The 22,573-nt window shown below is 30.1% G+C and overlaps 2 protein-coding genes, 1 non-coding gene and 1 pseudogene across 3 annotated transcripts; all 4 read left to right on the top strand.

Moving 5' to 3' along the window:
• Positions 1-5,571: 5,571 nt before the first annotated feature.
• Positions 5,572-5,644, top strand: TRNAA-AGC (transfer RNA alanine (anticodon AGC)). The gene has a single exon. It is a non-coding gene; the product is annotated as a tRNA-Ala (tRNA).
• Positions 5,645-9,307: 3,663 nt separating this feature from the next.
• LOC100799075 (expansin-A15) lies at positions 9,308-12,271 on the top strand. Its single transcript, XM_003527040.5, has 3 exons — positions 9,308-9,540; positions 9,952-10,264; positions 11,484-12,271. The coding sequence occupies exons 1-3, from the start codon at positions 9,411-9,413 to the stop codon at positions 11,788-11,790; spliced, it is 750 nt and encodes a 249-aa protein (XP_003527088.1). The 5' UTR covers positions 9,308-9,410; the 3' UTR covers positions 11,791-12,271.
• Positions 12,272-13,265: 994 nt separating this feature from the next.
• On the top strand, positions 13,266-13,416 carry LOC100799588 (mitochondrial import receptor subunit TOM6 homolog; annotated as a pseudogene).
• Positions 13,417-15,610: 2,194 nt separating this feature from the next.
• LOC100798548 (chlorophyll a-b binding protein P4, chloroplastic) lies at positions 15,611-18,022 on the top strand. Its single transcript, XM_003527039.4, has 3 exons — positions 15,611-16,016; positions 16,890-17,305; positions 17,699-18,022. Exons 1-3 carry the CDS (start codon positions 15,691-15,693, stop codon positions 17,833-17,835), a joined length of 879 nt encoding a protein of 292 aa, XP_003527087.4. The 5' UTR covers positions 15,611-15,690; the 3' UTR covers positions 17,836-18,022.
• Positions 18,023-22,573: the final 4,551 nt, after the last annotated feature.

Raw genomic sequence — 22,573 nt, 5'->3', positions numbered from 1 at the left:
AGACTAGTCCCTTGGCATAAATACTTGGACTCTAGCATTTGGACCCATAACTTTTGTTTGCTCATGAAGGAAGTCCCATTTATGTTTCTCAAGAAGGGTAATATTCATGTTACACACAGGACAAATATTAAGACCCCCATAAGTTTTAGGCAGAGAGATGGTATCCCTGTTCACCCAATGAGCATGATTGCCTCCCCATATGAAGTAACAAATAGTGTAGAGTTAATTTTGTTACACACTCCTTCAGGAACCATATATTTTGGATAGTATAAATGGGCATGGAGCTAAGAATGGATTGGGCCAACATAACTCTCCCCACCCTATTCAACAAATTAATTTCCATCCTACCAATTTACAATTAATTTTATCCAAGATATAACTAAAGTCATTGTTCCTTGTTCGCCCTGAGAGCATATGGAAGACAAGGTATTTCCTAATCTGTCTAGTGTGTTGGAAGTGGGAGATAGAAGCAAACTTATCAATCTTGACATTGGAAATGGAAATGTTATTAGAAGTCATAAATCTCGACTTTTAAAGATTGACTTTTAATCTTGATGTCTTGCAAAAATTATCTAGAACCTCTTTCACCAACTTGATTTGGGAAGGATTTGACCTAAGTGAAAAGTAAGTAATCTTTCGCAAAAAACAAATGAGATATAATTGGCCCATTACTATCAACTTTGACAGGTAACCAAGCTTGCTAATTAACCTTTTGTTGTGTAAGAAGTGATAATTTCTCCATACACAAAGTAAAAAGATAAAGAGACATCAGGACACCTTGACACAACCCCATTTTAAGGGCAAAAGGTTTCAACTTCTCACTATTCCATTTCAAGGACAAAATTGTTGAAGTGGTGTAGTTCATAATGAGAGCAATGATTTGAGGAGGGAAACCAAAATCCATAAGAGTGAGCTTAAGAAAATTCCAATCAACCATATCGTATGCCTTCTCAAAATCAATTTTGAACATGACATAACCTTTTTTGCCCTTCTTTTTCTTATGCAACAAATGAACAATTTCTTGAGTAATTAAGGCATTGTTAGAGGTACCTCTTTTAGGAATGAAACTACTCTAGAGGGGGCTAATGAGATTGAATTCTATTCACCAAGACCTTTGAGATAACTTTAAAGAGAACATTGTCGAGGCTTATGTGTGAAGTCTTTAAAGGAAATAGGAGCATCAATCTTTGGTATAGTCACAATAATGTTTTTTGCAAGGCCATAATTGAAAGAACTAGAAGCAAAAGCTATACCAACCATTTCCCAAACATCATTAGCCAGAACATCCAAGAAATTCTTAAAGAACACAAGTTGAAAGCCATCCACCCTAGGAGCTTTGTAATAACTCAATAAACATTGCATTCTTAACACCACCCATAGAAATAGACTAAATCAAATAATCATACATAATTTGGTCTACCTAGGAAATGTGATCAAGTTGAAATGTGATCAAGTTGCAAACTTTCAAGTTAGCAAGGTTCAATAGATTAGAAGAGATTTGGAAGAATGAAAAAGTCTCTTTTTAAGACATCATCATTCGAGTATCAAATGTCTTTTAACAATTAATTTTATCAAACACTTATAATTTAATAAATTAATTTTACTAAATATAACCCATATCTTAAACGTCTATAAAATAAAATCATGTGATAATAACAATAACTGAACATGCTAGCTTATAAATCTCAACAGAAACAAAAAGTACCTATGGACCCAACACAACCCGGGTTTCATGATTCTATATTGAAAAAGGTAAATTGTCGTATTTATAGTCAGTGATAGTGACTATGAAAAAAAAAAAAGAGGATAGGACTGAGGAGTGACTCAGCATTTGTTGGCTGTTGCGTCTACTCGAAACCGTGTGCTTGGTATTTGGTAAGTGGTAACTGCTGTCTGCTGGTACTATGGTAGGCGTTATGACAAAAATTAGGAGTGCTTTTTTATGACTTTTTTGCTATTTTTTCAAGTATAATTAAGTTTTTTTCGTTGTTGTAAAAATTGACATTTATCATCAAAATAAAATTCTAATTTTAATTCAAACTAATATGCGTTATACTATTTTTTTTTTGTCTAATCTTTCTCTCTCAAATCATTGCAAAAACTATCGCGACTGAAAACAAATCTATTCTTCCCCAGTCACCAAGTTGCCTTATCCACAACCTTCGAGAGGACAACAAAGCCAGAAATTGTAAATGAGATTCTCAGAGCAGTAATGCACATGGTCTGCATCATTTGCTTCATTGGACATGCAACTCTTTTAATATTTTATGTTGTTTGCAGTTTGTTTTTTTAGAGAGACATTATCCATCGAAGTTGAACAAGATAGAACATAAATACAAGTAAAGATTGATGCATTACAAATTTTAAAAAATATTTATTATTTTTATTTTGACAATTAGAATTTTTTAATAAAAATATCAAATATTTTCTTAATAATAACTAATATAATTATTATTTTGTTTTTATATGATTTGATTATTTATATATTTTCCTTTTAATTTTCACCATACAACACATGCCTCGAGATCTTTGTTAAATTCCTAGGCTCAGCTTCAGGGGAATTTTTCACCCAATAATTTAAATATTAAATCTTTAAAAAATAATTATTCAATAAATAATAAAATTTACAAAAATATTTACTGTTAATATTATGTATAAAATTAGATATAACATCTATTACTAGTATAAAAAATTATCAAATAATCAATTATTTTCTTATTATTTTTCAAATAAATATTATTTTTCAAATAAATATTATTTTTCCTTTAATTTTTTTCACATATATAAGAAAGTGTTGAGGGAGAAGAGGGGTAGAGCCCCCCAATCCGTCACTGCTCCGCTTATTATATTCATACCTTACAACTTAATAAACATGTATTTTTTTTTTTTTTCATTATAGCTGTGATTGATCCAAGTCAAGTTGGGTGGACTAATGTGCAAAATTCTTTTCAACGTTTCCTTAATCAAATATGGGATTTAACTTAAAAAGTTAAACTCCTTAAACCAAGAATTGTTGATAACAAACATGTCTACTAATTACATACGAGCATAACTTTAATATGCATTAATATAATTTAATATTTTTTACCAAAATAAAATTTAATAAATTAAAAAGTCATAATATACCAAGTTAATAAATACTTAACAATATCATAAAATAAATAAGTTATTTTACTAATAATATAATTAAATTAAAATCTTTGATAATATGATAGATTTATTTCACCTCTATGTAACAAATTTGAGTAGAATAACTTTGACACGTAAACTTTATTTTTTACTTAATTATAAGTTTTATTTTATTTTATTATCTCCTACAATTACTACAATTACTGATTGAGCAATCTGTTATGTAATGCTTTACATATTGCTTAATCTGTAACTATGTAATTCGAAGAAAAAAAAACTTGTCAGATGATGACTTTAAATAGTATCCTTAAAATAGAATAACCTCAATGATACCTTCTAAACCTCAAAATGGAAGCTTTATGGAAGTAAAAACACAAACAATGGAGGCACAATTGAGGAAGAGCCACAACATCTATTGGAGACACAATGACTAAATGGGGTCCCAGTTAAGAAGCAAGGGGTGAAAAGGAGTCAGGTGCCAAGGAAGGAGTTGGGAGAAAGGTTACATACTATGAAGTTATAATAAATAAGGGTGTTTTGGGAATATTCAAAATTATGGGGTGCTTGAAGTAATTACCGAAGACTTCATATCCCATTTCCAAGTCTATAAAGGGCCTTGAATGACAATCCAAGTAGTATGAGAAAGGGATGAGAAGCAAGTCAAGCAACGATGAATGGGCCAATTAGCATAAACACTTGAAAATTGCTTTGGCACCCAGCATTTAACTAGGATTCGTAAGTGGCCCATAGAATTTTTTAATTTTTTTTTCAAAAATATGTTTTACGAATTAATGGTCCAGGCACAAATCAAATTTATAACTTTTGCATTATTAGCATGACACTCTAACACTAAAATAAAGTAATTAATGTTGTTATATATAACACTAAAAATATGTTTTACCAATGAATCATGAACAATCAAATTCGTAAGTGACTAATTATGTTATAAAGTAATTAATGTTTTCTAATGTATATTTAATGAACATGTAAATTTACATAATAAATTTTATGACAATTAATTTTTATTTAATAATTAATTTGTTTACATATATAAATTGTAAATAAAAATCATAGGTTTAATAAAAATTTACACATGTAAAAAAAATATATTATTAACATAAATTTACTAATGTATTTTTTGATCTTATTACACTTAATTTTGAACTAATAATATATATTTTTACATATATAAAAATCTAAATACATCATTCAATTAAATAACAAATTTGTTTAATTTTCAATCACTATAATAAATATCTAAATACATCATTCAATTAATTACCAAATTTTTTTAATTATCAATTGCTGAAATAAACATCTAAATACATCATTCAACTAAATACCATATTTGTTTAAGTTTCAATCACTATAATAAACATCCAAATACATCATTCAATTAAATATCAAATTTTTTAACTATTAATTATTGTAATAAATATCTAAATACAACAAATTTGTTTAATTATCAAATTTTGTAAATAAATTAAATGTATAAAAAAATCTAAATAAATTATAATTTTAAAAAAATTTAAAACATACAGTTTGACAATCTATATGGTTCATACGGATTGACAATTTGTATGATTTATATGGATTAACAATTTGTATGTTTTGAAAAAAAAATCCGCACCTCTTCTTTTTCGGCGACGAAAAACCACCGACCTTCACCCTATATCCATAAACAACGCATGTACACCGACGACAACAAACCCTCACAAAAGGACGCTAATGGAAACAAATTACATTAAGGGAGTGCGATTTTACGAAAAAAAAGACGTTGCAGAAATGAAAAAGTTAATCTATTATTTATAATTGAAAATACCCATAAGAATATTTTTTGATATTTTGGATAACTGTTGGGTGTATCAGCAAAAATGTTAGATATCCCAAGTAATTTTCTAAACACTTGAGTTGCAACTTTTTACAATATCTATTTTTCTTTTCTTTTGGGTTACATGAAGGTATCTATTATTCTACATCTTGTAGACAATTTTACTTAAGAAAATTATTTTGTTATAATTTTTTAAAATTATTTTCAGAAGTTATTTTTCCAACTTAATGATAAAAGACACTAAAATTATTTTCTGCAGTAGTGTAACTTTTCAAACATATTTTTTTTTTTATTGAAAAAAAGGATAATATAACTAGCAAAGTATCTGTGAACAGCATAAAAATAATCGACATTTTAAATATATATATATAATCTATGCATTATGGAAAGCGATATTAAAAGAAAGATGCTTCAACTCTATATCTTTATTTTCTTAACACAAAATGCCATATTGTTATACTTTTTATGTTACAAAACATAACTGACTCTTGAAAATCACATGATGAAAATTTCGTTGACCAACAAGAGTCATTTTTGCGTATCTTGTATTATGTTATCGTATTATGTAATAAGCAGTTAATTCTAATTACCCGAATTTATCAGTCGAAGTTGGGGATGTAGCTCAGATGGTAGAGCGCTCGCTTAGCATGCGAGAGGTACGGGGATCGATACCCCGCATCTCCATTTCCTAAATTCTTTTATTTTTCTATTCCAAAATATCAACATCCCTTGGTTGGTTATTTTCCCAAACAGCACACAAATGAATACCAATACGTGCAAATGAGAAAGCACTTACAAATGGCTCTATTTTCATCGTTGAAACTTTGCATTTTGAGCCCAACAACAAGAATGTGTGCATGTGCTGCTACGTGCACTTGCATAGACCCACCACCTTTAGCTTCCACCTCCACAGCCCAACACGTTCATCAACGTCACTGTGTTGAAGTGTTAAATGTTAATTTGTGTTTCTTTCCTTTCCTAGCTAGCTTACACCTTTTTCTATTACTCCCACATCACTAACTTACGTTCACATTTTGTTTTTGTTCACTTTTATATACACTCTTTCAACTTTCACTGTCACTATAGCATCTCTTACCTTAGGGGCAAAGTAAATAGATAAATAATACATCGTATTACTATTACACCATCTCATTCAACCATTGGAATTGATTTGGAGCTTCTTTCATGGTTTGTGCTCATCCAATTGTTTTAAAAAATTTAAATTGTTTTTGAAAATATATTAATAATTTTATATTGTATTTCTAACATGTTTCTTCACCCAAGAATTTTTTAGATTTGAAATTAGAATAAAGCACGCATATTCCATATCTTCTTTTTTTTTTATAATTAAAATTCAAATTATATTTAAAAGATGAAGGTGAGAAGGATTGGATTTCTAGACCATTTATCACGAGTTAAGTATTTCAAAAGTAAAAACTATTGGGTGAAGAAACATGAGTTATATATATATATATATATATATATATATATATATATATATATATATATATATATATATATATATGTATGTATGTATTCATAATATTAAGAATATTAAAAAAAAGCTTAACATATATGGGGTATAATGTAATAATATACCTTTTCTTGTCATAGAAAATTAATTTTCAAAGTTTTAAAGAAGACAAAGATTCTTTACAATAACACTGATATATGGTGTGTAAGGTATAGTAAAGTATTTTATCTTATTAGCATTTATTTTAATATTGAGAAATTATGTTTATACAATAACTTTATACATATACAAAAAGAACAATAAAAGTGCTAAATAATATGATAAAAAGAGATATAGAGAAAAAAATTGTATTATAGAAAATATTATAAATAAATATTGTGTATATATAATATATACAATAATTTTATACATACAAAAAGAAGAAGAAAAGTGTTAAATATATAATATATCATTTTATATTTAAAAAATGGCTATGTTATCTTTTGTCCTTTACACCTAAGAAGATTAGCGACCAAGCTATTGAAGGGAAAAAATATATGCTAACATTATTCGATATGGGTAAATTGAATAAAACATAACAAACAAGAATGGCCGTAGATACAGCAGTACCACTGAGCTCATCAGAGGAGAATAATGAAAAAGAAAGAGATAATGCTTTCAATACAAGAGTGGAAGCTAAAGTACATATAAAATATAACAAGAAAATACCACTCACATGGTAAAGGAATTGTTTTGATTATGAGTGCCGCTCTGCTTAAGGATCATACAAATATTAAACATTAAATATTACATAAAATTAAATATTTAATATTAATTGTTAACATTTTTTTTATTTACCATTTTCTTATTTAGCTTTTCTAAACAAGTTTGGAATGTGGACGCTCATTAATTTTTCAAATTATAAATTAATTAGGGATATTTTCCACATGCCACTGTAACTTTAACTCCAAGTTGATATTGTGAATTCAGCTTTCTATTGAACCAATGTGCAATAGCATATGAATGAGTTAATAACAGTATACAACAAAGAGTGTGGATCAATTAATATAAAATTATTAATTTTTTAAGTTTAATTAGATATCTCAAGTTGAAATGTTAATAATGTAATTGCAAAATTTAATTTGTCAGCCCTAATAGTTTTATGTAGTTGGCTCGAGCAAAATTGCTTTGAGTACAGGATAGCAGAGGATACTTGTTTTAAAATGTACATATTAATGAATTAGTTCTGCATAAAAAAAAATGAATGAGTTTGGTCTGTGTTTTTGTTCTCTGAACGTAACTTCACATCACTCACCGCATCACCACGTGCTGCGTTACCCTATCTCAGTTCTCATCCTTTTCCCATTTGAATTTAAGTGTCTAAAAGTGTGGAATCGCCTTAGTAAGTCGTCAAACCCAGTGAACCCACCATGTTACTACATTAATTCAGTTCTTCAGAGGTTGTTGTGATTTTTTTTCCGGTATCATAAATAACTATATATAGCTGAAATTCAAACTTTGACACAATGTGAAAGGAAAATTGCCAAACCCATAAATTGGCTTTGAACTTTGAATATATTTTTGGACGGAGCAGAGTTTGGTGAGAAGTATTAATTGGTGCTTTAATCATCAGTTTTCAAATTTACATTGTTCACTTCATCCTCTCATAATAGCCATAGGTGACAGTTATAATTAGTTAATACTTAATATATGCAGATTACGTATATCTCATAAGCTCTCATGCATTAATATATTCTATTTTAAGAGCACTTTCGGTTGCCTGGCTAATAAAAAAGTTATGCCAGTTTTCTCGATTCTAGTAATTTAACTTTAAACCGTTAGTTAAGAATCTTTTGTTGTTTCATTATTTATCTTGGAAACTATACGACCTGTGTAATTTTATATGTTCCAAATACACTGACATGCGTGTGTGAATGTTCATTTTAAGTTCAAAGGGCTAATTCACATTCGCTCTAATTGGTAACAAATTGACCAAATTCGGTTAATGAGTAAAGCAGAACTATGCAAACAAACAGGACTAGTTGATGCTGCAAATTGGAAACAAGTGATGGCTCGTTGCTTGCTAGTGGCAACAACAACTTTTACTTGCACATCATCATAATAGCCTAAATGTTTGAATTCTGAATCTCGGTTTTGGAGAAGGTTTTAAATTGTAGTTGTGATCAGAATTTTATCATAATACTTGATATTATCAGAAATTGTAAACAAATGCGATTAATGTTGTCACAGTAGTATATGTTTAAATTAACTTTCAATTCTACTAAAATCAATTCTAAAATTAAGTTGAAGGCCAAAGCAACATATAATTGCTTCAGCCTTTTCAATTTTTCACCAAAATTAATTCTAAGAGATATCCAAACACACTAGTAGTGGTGCTGTAGTCAAGGACCCCACTGAACCTAAGTGTTGAGGCAAAAATCACGGTTGTGTACCATTTTTTTGGAAACCTTGGTTTTGGGTAGCAAATAGTACTTGAAAACCTTGGTTTTGAGTAGCAAATACCAAAACACACACACAAAAGGCACTTAAAACCTCGTGGTTTCAGGAATAGTGCATTAATTGTCCCTCGAGACAAAAAAAAAAAAAATTCCTAATTTAAAATAATTTTAAAAAATATATATTTATTGTGATCATAAAAGAGTATAAAAAAAAATCATAAGTAACACAATTTTATATATTCAAATAAAAAAATTTAAATTTTTTAACAAATATTTTAAGAACACTAGTTAATATTTAAAAAAAGAGAAATAACTACACTTTGGCGGTTTTGGGTCCACACACCTCTCAAATGTGTCAGTTTGTTGGCATGACGTTGGACAAAGAAAGAACCCGTCTTTGAACCCTCACAACATCTATTTATATCCCACCTATGCTCCTTTGGTTTTCCTCAGAAGTCATACTATCTCTCGTTCTCTCTCTTTCTCTATTAAGTTGTTACTCTATTTATAACTCAGATATTTGAGAAGGCTTTAAAAGATGGTGCTTTTGGGACTTCTCTTGGTGGGATTTCTCTCTCAGCTGGGTTCATCAGTTTCAGCTTCTGGTTATGGTTGGATGGATGCTCATGCAACCTTCTATGGAGGGGGTGATGCCTCTGGCACCATGGGTGAGTAACACTTCATTCATGCCACACATTTTGTAATTATTACAAAACAAGAAACAATTTTTTTCACATTTTCTATTTTATGTCATTTTTAAAAATAAATAATGAGTTTAATAGTGACAAAACATAAAGCAATATTGATTTGACTTTTTAAATAATAATTATAAAAATTAATAAACTTATTATATATAATACATTAATTGTCACTGGATAGCTTATTTTCTCTTAATATAATATATGTAGAAAGAGTGTAAATTAATGTTTTTTTTGTTATTATCTAATTACAAATAATTTATATTATCATCTATGTTATACTCCTAATTAATAACCCTCTTAAGAAATTAAAAGCAGATAATTTTTATGAAGAAATACCTCACCATAATTTCTAGTATAAACTTATGTGCTTTGTTGCAGGTGGAGCATGTGGATATGGGAACTTGTACAGCCAGGGCTATGGAACAAACACTGCTGCTTTGAGCACAGCCTTGTTCAACAATGGTTTAAGCTGTGGGGCATGTTTCGAGATTAGGTGTGTTAATGACCAAAGGTGGTGCCTTCCACGCTCAGTTATTGTAACTGCAACCAATTTCTGTCCCCCAAACAATGCACTCCCTAATAATGCAGGTGGATGGTGCAACCCTCCCCTTCACCACTTCGACCTTTCCCAACCTATTTTCCAACAAATTGCTCAATACAAAGCTGGAATAGTACCCGTGGCTTACCGAAGGTAGTTACAATTATCGTTATTTTTCTGTTAACTACCAACAAAGATTAATACAATTAATAAGAAACGGATTCATATCCCATGAGGGCTATTCTTGCTGTGCTTCTTGAGTGAGCCTTAAGGCCTGTTCTCTAGTCCCGGCTAGTCCTTGGGATTAACTCACCTAATTTTTTTTTTTATAAAAATAAATAATATCATTTGTCTTAAGTTTTCTTGTTCACAGGGTATTTTGAAATTTTATAATAAAAAATCTTGTCTGTGTTGCTTGAGTCATCTAATTCTAATGCCTAATAAAACAAAAATCTGGTAACTGATGATTTTGACACATCTAGGCACTGTACCCATATGTCTGAAGCATGGTAGAGAATATTTTTTTCCTTTGTTATAATTGATGTTTTTCAAGGCTCCTTTTGTTTTTTGGCCAAGGAATTAATATTGCTCACAAGAAATTATACATATACAAATAAAGTCAGCAGTACGTGCAGATTATTCTTGTGACTTTTTTTATTTCTTGATTCTAACTGTTCTTTTGTTAAGGTTTTTTTTTTTTCTTACATGTGTAATACACTGTAAATTGTAATCTTGGGATATAAATTAGAATTCCCATGATCCTATTATTATAAAGGCTCAGAACTAAGTATTTCTTATCAAACAATGACTTTTTGAACGATATATTTGGTTTTTCATTTGGGGTGTTTCTAACTCAATTTGGAGAATAAATTTTGTTTCGTGACATGTTTTAAGTACTTTTGAAAGTATGTTTGAATAATAAAATTTTGTTTCAAAACTCTGTTTTGAAGAAGCAAGACTTGAATTACTTTTGCAAAATCAGTTTGCAAACTTAAATTTAACTCAAACTTAAGTTTGTAAATTTTTATCCAAACAAACAAAGTTGGTGAGCTGATCGATAAGGTTTTCTAGAGTTCCACAGCTTTTTCCAAAGACAGTTGTTCTAGAGTTCAACAGCTTTTTCCCATGACAGTTGAAAATTGTCAAGATTGTCAGATTCTTTTCTTTTCACCTAATTTTGTTTTTTGAATTTTTGATAAAATAATAGATTCGCCACGTTCAAGTTCTAGTGATTTTGTGACTAGGAATATATTCCATTTACCAAGTGACCGCACCCCTTTTATCTGGATACCTAAGTTTGCCACCTTTTTGTCCAAACATTCTGATTCTTTATCTTCTTTTTCTTTTTTTTTTTTTATTTGATAACGTATAGGGTCCCTTGCCTAAAGAGAGGGGGAATCAGATTCACCATCAACGGCCACTCATACTTCAACCTAGTCCTAATTTCCAACGTTGGAGGTGTTGGTGATGTTCATGCAGTTTCCATCAAAGGCTCAAGAACAAATTGGCAACCAATGACCAGAAATTGGGGCCAGAACTGGCAAAGCAACGCCTATCTCAATGGACAAAGCCTCTCCTTCAAGGTTACGGCTAGCGACGGGCGCACCGTGGTCTCTAATAATGTTGCACCCTCAAGTTGGTCCTTTGGCCAAACCTTCAATGGCCATCAATTCATTTAAGCAAACAACATAGACCCTTTTACATTTAATAGCTAAAATTATAGTATTTGTTGGTATATAGAAGAAAAATTAAGTAATATGATGATATATAGGAGTTGAGTGATGGAAGGGGCTTATTTTAGGATGGTCCTTTTTCCTTGTCATTTGAATTGTGTTTTGTGAGGAATTTTGTTCTGCCTAGCATTTGAAAAAGGCAGAGATAGTTTAATTAGGGGGCAGGGGTGGATGTTTAAGGTTTACCTACCACCCGCCAATTTCGTTTGTTGTGTGGTTCGTGGTGTTATGTTATGTCATCCACAATTGGAATATGAGAAAAAAGTGATATTTTTCTAGCTTAGCGACTGAGAATAGAATAGGAAAGAGACAGAAGCGTTTTTGCTTCTATAGGAAGTCATTTTCTTCAACTTTATGTAATTTAGTGAGTGTAAAAGTGAGTGTATGACATGTAAGGAATAAAATTACGCTCCTTGTTAGTTCCAAAGTGTTTCTTTACCTCAACAAGCTCTCTTTTCTGGCTTTTTAACCTTCAAGGAGTTTTATATATATATATATATATAAAAGTACTAGAATGGGTATTTTTTCAAATTTATTACAGAGAAGGAATAAGTAGTATTTTAAAACACGACTTTGCTTTAACTAAATTTAAAAGCATATATGACTTTTACAATTTTTTTTATAAATTAACTTACTAAAGTCGTCATTCAAATCATGATTTTGCAATTTTATTTATTTATTTTAAACCATTGAAGTCGTGCTCTAAATAACAACTTTGGTTGATTTCACTCATTCACTTTGATTGGCAAAACTTGGTGCTATCCACTCACACACACACACACACTTGGGACCAACAGAGGAGGAAGAGAAATTGATCTATTTGATTTCACTCATTCACTTTGATTGGTAAAACTTGATGCGATGCTTCCATACAAGTCCGACATTATATCATGCGGTGTAGCCATGCAATTTGATGCTATTCTTCCATACAAGTCCGACATTACATCATGGAAGTGTGCCAATTAAAGTGATTTCACGCCATTAAGATTTTATTTTCAAAATGAAAAGTGATATTTATTTTCGGAATTACTCAAAGAAACAAATATCTTTATGGGGGTAGGGGGTGACTGATATTGAGGTATAGCTAGATAAAAGGAGTCAAAGAAGTAAGGGTATTTCTGAAGAAAAAAAGTTCAATAAAAAAGAAAATAGGTGTAAAAAGTGTGGGAAGGTGTATTTAGCAATAGTTACAAAATCTTATCCATTGATATAAATTAATCCAACTGGCTAAAATCATTTTATTAAAAATTAAAATTAATTTTCCTTTAATTCAATTCATTAATTGAGTTTCTCATTAATCTCGTTGTTATTTTAATCCCTAACTCTAAAATTAGATATTGATGTTTAATTATTTATCTTGATTCAATCAAGATTGAGAGTTAGGGTTTAAGCGAAATCAGATCAGAGAAGAAGGCATCATCATGTTTCTATGAATGTTCATGCGCAAGCCAGACAAAGCAGCTGAAATCTCACGTGGCCATGTTCGGGGCATGGGTTGTTGTTATTCGAGTCACCCCTTACATTCTTCACTTTCTCAGCACCGAGAAAGAGGAACTTAAGCTCGAGCTTTAGCTTCTCACTCTTCCTTGTTTATTCTCAATTGTCTTATTTTGTAGTGAAAAAGTTATGGAAAAATCTCTAACAGAGTAAAATTAAAATGTAAATGGGGGAATATTTACTCCTTTAAAATCTATTTCTTTTTCCCTTGATTTGGTAAAAAAAAATCCTCCCATAAAAAAAACATTAAGAAGTGAAAATTGTACAGACATGAGAGTAATATATGTCGTGCTAAACCCAGGAATTTACGACCTTAGGGATAATAAATAATGAAAAGAACAAATGACAACATTTTGTGGTATTTGCATCCTGAACATTGTGCTGTTTCTAGCAATTGTTGCAAACCGTGATAGACATTGCATAGCTGAGATGATTTAAACCCAGGAATTTATACATCATCGTGCGTCGCCATTGCCATCCGTAGATAAAAGTTATTTGCTTTTAGGGAACATGATTTTAGGGTGACCACAGGGAGAAGGTTTTGAGGTTCAATAAAAGCATCACATAGTGACGATAATTAATTAATAGTTAATGTCTAATTTAAGAGTTGGTGACTAAAATAATAAAATTGTAATTACATGAGATCAAATTAGTAAACTAAAATAAATAGGATAACTAAATTTAAATTAAAATTACCAAGTCATGTGCTCTGTTGTTTCTCATCCTCGGGACCGGTTTGTTCTTGGCTAATTTAATGGATGCATCTTCATTTTCTTTCTCTCTCATCACCATTAATACGAAATTGGATATGCAATGTGAATCTGTCATTCAATTGGAGTTTCATTTCGTTTCTGTGGATGGATTTTTTCTACAACAAAATGGTTGTGATTAATAGAATTAAAAAGGAGAACTACTAATTTTAACTCTCGTCTCAACACTTGAACAAAGTGAAGATTAATTCAATTGAAGCTTGTGCTACTATACCGATTGAAATTGTGGGTTCAGTATTGACATAAAAGGGTTAAGAATTGATTCAGCAATTTGGGATTGAATGTGAAAGGGTGGAGAACTGATACAATTGAAATATCCAGGAATACCTCCTTTTATCATTGGCTGGAAATTTTTGGGTAACAGCGTGAAAGGGTCTCTCAATCACGTCTGAAGTCGATTGATTCAATTAGTATTCTTGCACAAGCTTCAATTGAATAAGATTATTTTTAAAAGAAATTGAATAAGATTATGAAAAAAAAATAATTCAAAGTCACGTGACTCATTAAAATATTCTTTTTAAAAAAAGTCAAATAACTTTTGCCGTTAAATTAATTCATTTTAACAGATAAGATTTAATATAAGTCTATAAAATTACACATGATGTACGAATTCTGTCCCATAAATAAATTCTATTATAGTCCCCAAATTCTATAATTAAATTCTAGCCTCCATATGCCGGAAGGGTTCAAATCCTATCATTAACACTTTTACCATTTTCTTAAGACATAAATAATTGCACTTTAGGTGATTTTTTTAAATAGAAGGTAAAGATATGATTAATTTTTTTTTCTAAACACTATATTCCCTTGCCATGTCAACGAAATTGTCAAATAGGATTAAATTTAGTGACAAAATGTGCTAGAGAAAAATTGGGAATATTATTTGTAAAATTTTGAAAGTTAAGAGACAAAAAGTGTAGTTAGACTTTTTAATTTTAGAAATCATTTTGACCACTATTGTAATTTTAAAGACTAAATTAATTAATAATATATGATTTAATGAACCATTTTATCATTTTACATATATTAGAGACCAATTTAATCATTTAATACAGTTTCAAAAATTAAATTAATATTTTTTATATATCACAAGTATTCTTTATTAAACAATTATATTCTAGTAGTCAAGTAGGATCTCTACATGTAACAAATTAAATTGATTAATAATATATAATTATTTTACCATTTAACTAACTTAACTTACTATACTATTATAATTTCAAGAATTAAATTAGTGATTTACTTGTCAAAAAAATTGTGTTGCTAAACTCCTCCTTTACATATCACAAGTACTTAACCATGGATATGTTTTAGCTAGAATCGACCAAAATGGTAAGCCAATGAGCCAGATGGCTACCAATAATTGGGTGACGACGATATTTCAACCCCTTTCATCTATCACGCAACGTGGCATTTCGAGGCCCCACAGAATCTTTTCCCAACCAACAACATCGTAGAAATGGATTTGTGGATATAACGTTGGGATAAAAGGATAAGCCAGAAACTCTTGTAAACCGTCCGATCCCAAATATCGCGAGAATCAACGGCGCAGCGCTATCCGAACACACGAACCACATGAATGGCTCCGAAAGGAAAAATAACACATGAAATAAGCCTAAGCCATGTACAAAACAAAAACCACCTCACTCTTATTGTTTTCTTAAAATTTCTTCCTTGCCACTGCCAGTGTGTCACCACCATGGCCACCGTCACAACCCAAGCCTCCGCCGCGATTTTCCGGCCATGTGCCTCGAAATCGAGGTTTCTGACCGGCTCTTCCGGTAAACTCAACCGGGAAGTGACTATGAGGCCAATGGGGTGCCCTCCTTCTGCCTCTTTCAAGGTTGAAGCCAAGAAGGGAGAGTGGTTACCTGGCTTGGCCTCCCCAACTTACCTCAATGGCACGTAAGTAATTATCATTGTTTGTATTTTATAGTATTTATACTTGAACAAACTTTTAGTTATGCATCATCACATTCATATACACACTGAACGTTTATTTAAACTTTTTGTCATTGCATGTACTTTTATTTTTAATTTTTCTTAGACACAATAGGATTTTAAATTAGGTGTCATATAAAGTCGAATTTAACCAAATTCTGGTTTCTATATGGGTTTAATTTCATTCTTTATATATATGTGCTGATCCGGACTGAATTACTAATAATAATGTCACGTACGAGGATGAATTTGAAAACTTATTTCGTGTTAGGATTAGATTAAAATAGAGCTTAAGTAGAATCTACTTACATTGGTATGATAAAGATGGTTGATTTTTTTTAATAATTAAAAATTATATCTAGATGATTCTTGATGACTTGGTAGTGTAATTAAAATTTTCACTGACATAAATGGTAAAATGTAATTTCATATGTACTTTAGTACTGCTCTAAAATTAGAAATGAAGTTCTACTTCAGTAATCTTTGTAATAGAGGTTTCTGTCAGAGGTCATTATAAATTATTGAGATGAAACTCTAATTCTTATCAGAGAACAACATATATATAATAACACTTTTGAAAATTTTAAATCTAAAATTTGTCCAAAATTAAAAATCTACTTAAACTAGAGTTATTTTTAATTCGTTGACAGTGTGTATTTTTTCTGTGAAAACAAGCCATAAAAGTATAACTTTCTTTTGAATGGAAACACAAATCACATACATAGTTTGTGAAACTTTCTTTTCCTAAATATTTATGTATGTATCTATTCTTCCAACTGAAAATTCATGGATGTACTCATTATAATTATTAACACAAATGTTTTGTGGTACTATTAGTCTTCCTGGTGACAATGGATTTGACCCTCTGGGACTAGCTGAGGACCCAGAGAACTTGAGGTGGTACGTTCAAGCCGAGCTTGTGAATGGACGTTGGGCCATGTTGGGTGTTGCAGGAATGCTACTTCCTGAGGTTTTCACCAAGATTGGAATCATCAATGCCCCTCAATGGTATGATGCTGGGAAATCGGAGTACTTTGCTTCATCGTCGACCCTCTTTGTGATCGAGTTCATCTTGTTCCACTACGTCGAGATCCGGAGATGGCAGGACATCAAGAACCCTGGCTCTGTCAACCAAGACCCCATCTTCAAGCAATACAGCTTGCCCCAACATGAGTGTGGATACCCTGGTAGTGTGTTTAACCCCTTGAACTTTGCACCTACTTTGGAGGCCAAGGAGAAGGAACTTGCCAATGGTACATGCTCTTTGTTATCTCTTCCTAGAAAATTCATTCACAGGTTTAATAGTACTTATACCCTAAAATTCCTTAGGTTTTAGTCACTATACTTGAAAACTACTTGATTTAGCCTCTATACATACAATCATACACTTTTTAATCCGTTTTATTTCCTACCGTCCCAAATTGTAGGGACTAAAACGAATTAAAAAATTTATGCGAAGTACTAAAACTAGTCAAGAGTATACGCGTAGAGATTGAAAACAAATAGTTTTTAGGTATATGGACTAAACCCTAAAGATTATACGCATTGGGATCAGATTAAGATGAGTAGTTAAACCTTATTTATTTATTCATTTTTATTTTGTGTGAAATTGTTTACCTGAACTTGTTTGGTTATAATTTGTGTAGGGAGATTGGCTATGTTGGCATTCTTGGGATTCATAGTTCAACACAACGTGACAGGCAAAGGACCATTTGAGAACCTATTGCAGCACCTCTCTGACCCGTGGCACAACACCATCATCAATACAATTCGTGGCTACTAAGTTTGTATCCAATGACATGGATAAGCCTGTGTCCTTCTCGTGTAATCCTGAATGGATGAATTTTGAGAGTGATTTGGGCATGATTGTTATGATCCGTCTATTTTCATGTACAGAGGAACTACGATGGTTTTACATTGTTATTTAGACTGTCCATCAATCAGTAATCAAGCATGATACTTTCTAAAAATTTCATCAAAATTCTAATACAATATATCCAAAGTATATATGTAAAATTTGCTTCCATTTTCTTACAAATTTCAAATTTACAACTTGGATCACCAAATCAAATTTCAAAACTCTACGCCAATATACAAGTCAGTCAAAATAGCTGAATTAATATTTGTATGTGGACGAGTTGTAGTCTTCAAGTATTGTGCAATATATGCAGCAAACACATTTGGTAGTTAAAACTAAATCTAATTTGATGGAGATAGTATTAATATTACTTGAATAAGAAGTTTGTCTTGTTACATCCCATACCCTCCCGTTTATGAATCCTATAAAAAAATTCTTTAATTTTTGGGTTTTTTTTAATGTAAACAGAATGTGTGTAATAAGAACAGTAACTCATGCAACCTATTTTTATTATTATTTTATAGGTTTAAATATGATTTTCGTTATTTAAATTTGAGTAATTATTTTTTTAGTCCTTAAAAATTTATTTTTTATTAGTTTTTCAAAATTTTAAGAAATTACTCTTGGTCTTTTTTATTCTTTATGTTAATTTTGTCATAATTTATGATGATTTTTACCATTAGAAATATATATTTTTAATTTAATTGTTTTAAAATAATTTATGACAGTTTAAAATCGTCAAAAATATGTAAAAAAATACAATAATTTCACATTCATGTTTTTATTTCTTCTTTAAAATGATATGAGAAATTCTTAAGTAGAGATAAACTTAACACCTCATCCTTACACATAACCAATAAAAAGTTTACCACTAATAAATCAAATCAAATCCAATCATTAACCCTATCTCTTTCCTTTTATTTCTCTATATATCAAAGCATCTATCATATCATGTGTTTCTCTATTTTTTAAAGATTAGCACCATAATACTTTGTCTTCAATGGAGACTATTTTTTACTCTTTTACTTTTTGGTACAGTACACACATATAAAGTAAATAAAAATCACATAAATATTATAATAAAATTAAAACCAAATGATTATTATACCTTATAAGATCTATAAATATATTTCAGTCAAAATACAAAACTATAAATATATACAAATTCTTCTATTTAGTATTTATTCATAATTTGGCAGACTAAATAATTTTTATTATATTAAGATAATAATTTTTTTGGACAAAATAACTTTGTAATTAACGTACAGAATAAGCTTATAGCATAGACATTTCATTTCCCATCATCACTCATAAGTTGGTTTTAAAAAACTGGTTAACATTTTTAACATGACAAAGTCATGTAAATTTTAAATGTCAAATTTTGTTTATCTATTTGTTTTAAATGTCAAATTCTATCAGACAAATTTCAAATTTATTATGTGACAAAGAATTTGATATAGAAACAAAAGAAGAACCACTTACCTTAAAATAACAGTGAAGAGAAAATCGGGGATTTTATTTATTTTTGAAATGTTAGTTTCTTTATTTCATAGGTTGGATTTTTTATTTATTTATTAACCATAAATGTTTGATTGGTTTTGTGTAAGGATGAGGTGTTGGATTAGTGTCCACCCAAGAATTTCGTAAAAAACAGTCACCAAATCATATGAGTAAAATATGTTGACAGCTTAAAATTGCTACAAATCATTTTTTAAAATAAATACATTTTTATGATTAAAAACCATCACAAAATATGAAACTATGAATATAATGAATAAAGAGACTAAAAGTAACTTTTCAAAAATTTGAGGTAGTAATAAAATTAGTTTTTTTTAAGGATTAAAAAATAATCATCTATATTTAAAGGACAAAACATATTTAATTCTTATTTATATAATTTATAGCTGTTACAAAAGGAAAACCAGATAATAAGTCCCAACTATAGACCTAGCCCAAGGCCTAAGCCCAATCAGAAAACAATCACGAGTCTTTCATGAGGATTCTCCTATCTATTTACGACAATTGCTTTTTGTACCTATGTATACTATTTACACATCCCTTTTCGTGTTTTTTTTTGTAAAACAAAATCTAAAATATCCTCTTTCTGAAAACTAAGTTTTGGAAACTATTTTTTTTAATATCTTGAAAATTAATTTCCAAAAAAGAGAGAAGTAGAAAAAGATACGTGAGTTTCTGTTTTTGTTTGTGTTAGCAAGTGCTTTTGTTTTGTCCATTTTTCTCTTTCTTGTGGGAAGATGTAGAGGAGGGTAATGAGTTGGAGAAGAGTGGCCATGTCCATTCAAGCTCTACTAACTCATGCTTTACTTTTCTCCTTCACTTTTCTTGCTTTTAAGCTTGACCTTCTCCTCCATACCCACGGGGTTAGTTCTCTCTATCTCTTTCTTTAATTTCCCAATTTGAAAAAAGTGGAAATTTATCAAAGGGTCGTAACAAAATTCCAGCTTTCTATGATTTGTCTTTTAAATTATCATATCTAGCTTCATCTTTTTCTTTTTTTAGGCAAAACAAAATCATATCTTTTAAGGATAACTGAGTACATATGTTGGAATGCAAATGAAATCATGAGAGCTAACATGAAATTTTGATGCCCTAGCTAGTTTGTGAGCAACAAGATTGACTTGTTTCCTAACAAAACTCATATAAGAGTTTGGAACTGATAAAAGATGAGCCCTACATTTGGTTAGTATTCATCAACTTACAATCTGTTTTGAAGAGGAAGAGAAGCAACAATGGCTGGAGTGTTGAGTCAACGTTATCCCACACTTTCTGGTTGCGGTTTCTTCATATACTCCAAAGAATAACAGCAAGCTTATTCTTCTCTTGAGGTTGAAGATTGTGAAGTAAGTTAAATAAGATTCCCTGGTAGCTTTCATCAGAATTGATATTCAAATGAATAAGGATTCAAAGTCCTGCAGCCTGCCAAATTTCTTTTTCTTTCTCACATGCTATAAGAAAAAAAGAAAAGAAAAAGACTTGGAGCAAAACCAACATTGTGTAGGACAAGTAATACCTTTCGAAATGAGTCTTTCACGAGTTGGCTAGCATTTCTAAGTGATCACCACATAAAATGTTTAATCTCAGGAGGAGTATGCAACTTCCAGATCAATGACCAATCACCATGAACTTTAATAGATCATTGTTCACCATAGAATCCATGATATTATTGAAGCATGGGTGTTTATGGATTTGAATAACTTGTGAACCCATCGTGATCCAAATACATTGATTCAAATTTTAGAGTTTCTTAGATTCAACCCAACTTAATTCATTGAAATCCTTGACTTGTGGTTTGGTAACAAATTTTTTTAAACCCGTCAACTTGATGACCGAATCCGTTGATGTGATATTTTATTCTTTTTATTATTTATATTGATTTATTTATTCATTTTTTTATTATTTATAAGTTTTTAGAAAAAAATTTAAACTCAACTCAACCTGTTATTAATTGGGTTGGTTTAGTTTGGATTTAACAAAAAAAAAAAGCACAAATCCAACCCAACTTAAACAGTAATATTTTGACTGATTTGGGTATTAGATTTAATAAAATCCGACTTTTTACGCTCCTATCTTGAAGTTGTGTGGTAGTAATTTTTTTTTTTTTGTATTTTTGGAAAAGCAACATGCTTACCTTATATGCTCTCATTTTTTATTATGTTATAGTTTTCTTTTATTTCTTTGGAAATGGGATGGGATACCTTCGAGTTTGAGTGTTGGTTTTTGCTTTCCTTTTGAGAAATTGTTTTCTTTTTCTAATGTTTTTGTAGACTCCTATGTTGTCCTATATATTCCAAACAAAAGTGAAAAGAGAATCTATTTGTTTCATCTAACATGCATGCAGACTTTTGAAAGTTAATTTCTAGAACAATTACTCATTACCAAAAATAAACTTCAAAACATGGTTTTCGGAAAGAGTATTTTTAGAAAAAAAAATATACAAAATAACATAGAAGGGGTGTATAAGCAAAAATAGGGTCCAAGAGCAATTTCCCTTACTTACCAACTAATTTCCTTTTTGTTTTTCAGTCTGTTTGAAAAGAAATTTCATGTAGCTTCTACTTTTTTTTTATTAAATGAAAAATTTGTTTGATTGTTTGTAAACTTTTTAGTAGTTTTTACGTTTTTTAGATGATACTTAAATTAATATTTTTTAAAACGTTAACTTCTAATTTTTTATATTTATTTTTTTCATGAATATTTATTATATTTTTTTAATCTTTTTTATTTAAGATAAAATTTTATTTTTTATCTTTATGTAATTTTATTTTTTCAGCTACTTCAACAAATAATTTTATAAAATACTAATGATTCAATAAATTAACTTTCTAATTTTCAACTATAATTATCCTTTCAACTAGCTAATTTTGTGAAATATAATCTCTGGAAAACATGCTAATTAGTGCCTCAGCTCCCTTCATCTTGGGAATGCGAGAATAGACTTGTTGTATTTTGGGCTTCTGTATAGACTTAGGTAACGCTTTAATGTAGGGCTCCTCAATTGTTGCGGATACAAAAGGTAGGAAATCATCCTTGAACAGTGTTTCTGTTGCTTGTTATTTTTTTTTTTTTTGTTGGTTTGTGCTTCCATAATTGGAGGGGCGTACGGTCTTAGACTTAAATGAAAGTTGTTGGACCGCAGCCCGGC

Source organism: Glycine max, chromosome 6 (genome assembly GCF_000004515.6).
Source record: "Glycine max cultivar Williams 82 chromosome 6, Glycine_max_v4.0, whole genome shotgun sequence".
In the NCBI taxonomy this organism is placed as follows: Eukaryota; Viridiplantae; Streptophyta; class Magnoliopsida; order Fabales; family Fabaceae; genus Glycine; species Glycine max.
Note: the sequence above shows the minus strand (reverse complement) of the source record. Positions and strands in the feature narration are given on the sequence as shown.